The sequence below is a fragment of the Salmo salar genome, chromosome 12 (assembly GCF_965601325.2).
Source record: "Salmo salar chromosome 12, fSalSal1, whole genome shotgun sequence".
Taxonomy (NCBI): Eukaryota; Metazoa; Chordata; class Actinopteri; order Salmoniformes; family Salmonidae; genus Salmo; species Salmo salar.
The window spans coordinates 91,186,412-91,191,616 of NC_138302.1; the positions used below are offsets into that span (position 1 = coordinate 91,186,412).

The 5,205-nt window shown below is 45.3% G+C and overlaps 1 protein-coding gene across 1 annotated transcript; it reads right to left on the bottom strand.

Annotated features, from left to right (window-relative positions):
• Positions 1–212: 212 nt before the first annotated feature.
• LOC106566051 (PAK4-inhibitor INKA2) lies at positions 213–4,962 on the bottom strand. The gene is made up of 2 exons (XM_045692142.2): positions 4,881–4,962; positions 213–3,673 (listed from the first exon to the last, which is right to left on the bottom strand). The coding sequence occupies exon 2, from the start codon at positions 3,665–3,667 to the stop codon at positions 2,561–2,563; it is 1,107 nt and encodes a 368-aa protein (XP_045548098.2). The 5' UTR covers positions 3,668–3,673; positions 4,881–4,962; the 3' UTR covers positions 213–2,560.
• Positions 4,963–5,205: the final 243 nt, after the last annotated feature.

Here is a 5,205-nt window from a genome sequence, read left to right on the forward strand (position 1 = left end):
TCAGTAAAGAGAAAGCTGGATTATCGTTGATATATAAAACATATCCCCACAAAAAACAGTAACTATTTCAAATCTAAAAATAGCAAAACAGACTAATTGTTTAGAAGTATGTTGGGTCAACATTAGAGTCACCCAATAAAAATTGGTCACCGGTCAAAGAGTACATTTATGTTCAGAATATACAAATTCAATTTCCGGTCAAGAAACCAGAGTCTCTTCAGAAAAAAGTTTAATTTACAAAGAGCCAGTGGAAGTTTTACAGTGCAAATTTACACTCAGTAACACTTTGAGGTTCGCAGAACCGCAGTTTTAACAAAAGTGCTAAAATGACAATTATAGGTGTAAATATTATTAAGACTACAGGCAGAGAGAGGCTCATAGAGGCTCTTATGGCATAACAGTTTTTGTAGAAACCGTCCGTATGTGTGTGTGATTTACTGAATATAATCCGACCTGAATTTTCAAAAACCATGTGTTTTCAGTATATGAAGATATATTTAAAGGCCCAGTACAGTCAAAAACATGATTTGCCTGTGTTTTATATATATTTCCACACTATGAGGTTGGAATAATGCTGTGAAATTGTGAAAATGATGATAAAGCCCTTTTAGTGTAAGAGCTGTTTGAATAGACCGCCTGAAATGTCAGCCTTTTTGGTGGGATGGAGTTTTGGCCTGCCTGGTGACATAAGAATGAGAGTTCCAAACCTCTCTGCCAATAACAACTAGTTTTCAGTTTTCCCTTCCACACTCAGTCCAAGCAACATTTTTGCTTGAGAAATGTATCATGCTAAGAAGCTATTTTTGTTTCTTTTTGACAATTTTAATTGAAAACAATCACAGTAAGTTACTTAATTATTTCCCAGAAATTATTTGATATTGAGATAAAAATGGCTGCATTGGAACATTCATAATCATGTCTGTTGAATGAATGGATGGGGTGATGTTTCACTTCTCAGGCCACTCTTATTACTAGTGAGGGCCGAGGATTGTACTTGCATACCGTTTGTTTTCTAAAGAAGATAAATCGTTTTTGTAATTTCAGTGATTTCCCTGAAGAAATGATATGTGGAGCTCAGCTCTGGGAAATGATGGAAAATGTTGCTAAACCATTGTAATGTTCATGCTGCTCTCTCAAATCTCTTCCCCAACACCTCCTTCATACAGTTTCATAAAGACTGCTTGGTCTAACCACATATCTACCGGGTTCAACCTCCATCTCTTTAAGTCCCTTTTTAAATGAACTGAACACAACGGCTAATCGACTTTGTTGACATCATGACATTTAGTACTGCATGTACATGTGGAATGATTCACTGTAAACACTCTCCTCCTCCTCAGTCGTCTGCTTTCTACTTGAACTCTCCAGGCCCTGTCTGGCATTACATACATAGGACATATACATGTAATGTCAGCATCACAGCTTAGAGTTGCTTTCAAAACACTCGACAGCCTACGCTGAATGACTGCATCTCCTGTCTGTGCTGCTAGCTTGTCCTTATGTAACTGTAGGCAACCAGATGGTACACAGCTCTTTCTCTCTCTCTCTCTCTGCCATGTATAATACACTACCCAGGAGGATTGGCTGAAGAGTCACAATGTGCCATCATGTCTGCATGTCTTTTTAAACAGCTCTCACACTAAAAGGGCATTATAATAATTTTCACAACCTCATTAGTGTGGGAATATATATAAAACACAGTTAAATCTAGTTTTTGACTGCACTGGGCCTTTAACCCTATCCTGTGTGTGTAGGTGGATGGTGAAGATGTAACAGAGGTGGTTCGGAACCAAGGAACCATGTGATGAGTAACCTTGCCTGAGACCTGAAGACCTGTGTTAGCTCCCCAAGCTAATACCTAGGCTTTACCTCAGCGGGCTAACAGTCTGGTGGTGTACAGGAGATCCAGGTTTGAACCCAGTCGGTCACACAGGCCACATCCCGATCCCTGAGTGAGGCTGATGGAACAATATTACACTCTGTGTGTATTCATCCAGCCGTCTGACTCTGGGCAGCGAGGTAGAGAAGCACCTGTGGTTGTGTTTAGTGGCAGTTTCACAATGTCATAGATGAAACATTTAGTAGTGCCCATGCAGGATGTGTCACAACTGATAGAAGTACGAGATGAGGGTGGGGAGACACTTGGGTATACAGTAGAATTCAAACATATGAAACAGGGTTGAAGTTTGAAACCATGATGATGCTGTAACAACGAGAGAAATTCAGAGCATTATTATGTCCATATTGAAGTACCGTATATTGTATAGTCCAGGGCACTTATGCACTCATTAGAATCTTATTAACTTTGGTGAACCCATCTATAAGAGAAAGTCCTGCTTGCTCTCACAGTCACAGACAAAAAGGTCTTAGGATTGTCAGACATACAGTTGCCCTGATAATCTCTCTATTGGGAAATAGTGTGGATATTCATCCCTTAGTCTGCCTGTTCTCTGGGAGAAGGAGACAGACAGACACACAAACCTCCTTGTTTCCACCAAAGAGCTCCCAGCCAAATCCCCAACACCTGCCACCACCACAGCATCCTGGAGCAGCGTCAGCATCAGACCCACACAGCCGTGTTGTAGTCAAACAAAGGCAGCATTTTCTCCATTCTGGCCTCCTGTCTCCACTCCTGTCTCCTGTCTATGTAAAGCCCAGAGAACTGGCCCTGGCTCTGGCTCGTGGGATGTCTCTCCTCAGCCAGCTGGGGACATGGCCGTCCCTTACCCTGCTGCCCTACACCTGCCCAGAATGGGAGGTAGAAGCTCCCCTTGGTCTGCTGCTTAGACACTTTCTTGGGCCTCTTAAAGAGCTCGGCCTCCTGGTTCTCAGGGACCATCCAGCCAGGCCTCTCCTTAAGTAGCTTGTCCCTGTCGGGCCTCACACTACGCAGGAACTTCTTGAAGATATTGGTGGTCAGAGAGACCTTCCTGCAGATCTCCTGGGAGCGGCTGAGACGGAGAGGGTGGGCTGGGGAGTCAGGCCTGTCAGTCCAGCCAATCATCTCCTCCTTCTCCAGCTCAGGCAGGTCCAGCCAGTTGCCCACCAGGTCGGCGAAAACGTTGTCCCCCAGCACCAGCGGCTGCCGGTTGCGGCTGCGGCTCATGAGCGAGGAGGTCCAGTCTCTGGAGTCGTCCATGCTGTCCAGGGAGTAGTCGCTGTCCAGCGAGGGGCCTTCCTTGGAGAGGCTGTAGAGAATGCCAGGGAGATCCACTACCTGGCTTGGGTGAGCCGGCTGACGATGCTCTGGAAACACTTGGCAAAGACGTGGGACGCAGTACTCCACCTGTGGGGCGGTGTATCCAGACACTCTGCGGGGGAGAGGCTGGCTCTCACTCTCACTCTCTACTGTCTCCAGGCTGGAGGAAGAGGGCGAGGTGCCCAGGCTGCTCTGGTGCCCCCCCCGGCTCTGCTGCTGCTCCTCGCTGGTTGTCCTGACAAGGGGGGGCCTCAAGGTCTCATCGTGGACAAAGCCAATGGTAGCATTGGGGCTGGGGGTAGGGCCAGGGCATGTGTCCTCTGCTGGTGGTGGGGCCGCCCTTTGGACAGACCCGCCTGAGATGTCTAGCTGCTCCAGCGCTGTCTGCACCTGTAGAAGCTTGAGTTCCTGAAGAGCCCCCATCATGGAGTTCATCTGAGCATGGAGGCCATCTCCTGCCTCCTTCATAGATACCTGTAGGGAGGGAGAGGGAGAGGAGGGAGAAAAAAACAACAGGGAAATGGCTAGTTAGCTTCAGAAAAGGACCCGCAAAACTCATCCATTCAAGCACTTGACCCATAACCCTCTTTCAAACATCGACCATTGTTTTCATTGCCCCTGTACGGTTGAACTTGTTAAATCACAGCACCTCTTAGGACAAATAAATGCACTCAAGGACAAACCAAAATGTACACATGGTACTAACATATGAATTAATTCTTCCTTTAGTGTTGCTACAGTTAATCGCTCTCTGCACTGTTGCTCTTTCTTGTTGTGAGGCCACACATGGTTTGTTCAGTCACGTGACCTGTTTTGAATGATAGGGCCCCCATCTGGCCTGAATATGTGAGAGGACCCTGTCGCCCGGCAGCTGTAGGGAGGAGTAGCACTGGCTGCAGCTCTTTCTCTCTCTCTCTCTGTGCCAGCATCCTGTGGGACTGAGCTTACGTCATGTGACCATGTTGTAACTGTTTCCCCTGCAACCAGCTAATCCCTGAGGCAACAACCTGACCCTATGTCTTGACTTGTTAAAAATGAAGCCATGCACCCTGACTCACTTTGATATGACTGTTATGTCTTTGAAATTAAGAATACACAGAGGCAAATGCAACCTATTAAAAGCAAAGCTGTGTGATCTTACGTCAAATGTAGCTTTACAGAAATAGAAAAAGATTTGCGGATATCCTTTTGAGAATACCATGTTGTATTCGAACATTTGAATAACGCATTGGTATAATGGATAAAATAAGGGATAACATTTCAGTAGTCTGATCAACTATGGGTTTTCACTGAACACAGATCTCTCTGAATAGAGACAGCTTTCACCCTAGAACAACTCCTCTACTTGGGTAATACAATTTGTCCACCATACCAACAATGTAACATTATATGTGTGCACTTACGAGATTGCTCCAACTCACATTAGAATGCAAACATCAAAACAAGTTAGATAAAGTGCTGTTCAATACAATGACTATAGAAAACCTCTGGTCTGTCAATGTTCTTGACACTTTTACAGGGCAGACACATCAACATCCAACTTCATATCAATTAAATATTTCAATTTAAGGGGCTTTACTGGCATGGAAAACGTATGTTTACATTGCCCAGCATATCTCCCTCCATACGTCCTAGATCATCAATCTATCCATGAGTCTAAGATCCTAATAAATTAACTTACCTTGTTATAACTTTCCCAGAAGTCTTTCCCTTTCTCTTTTCTCCTCTCTGTTGGCTGCTCTGTCAGTCCGTCTCTGCTCCCCTCTCTCTCACCTTTCAAACAGCCCTTCCTGTCAGCCCCTATATGAAGCCAGGGCCAGTCCTGGTAGCCAATCAGCTGTGTGTCTAGATGTTAATCCCTAACTGTGGGGGTGGGTTCACTCAAGCACACATTGATTGACAAAGACCGGGTGAGAGTCAGCAGCAGTGGAAGTGGTTTTAGGGGTAACAGCAGGGTAAGTTCGGGTGTGAAGGTCGTTATGGGGGCCTTGCCATGTGTTTATTTT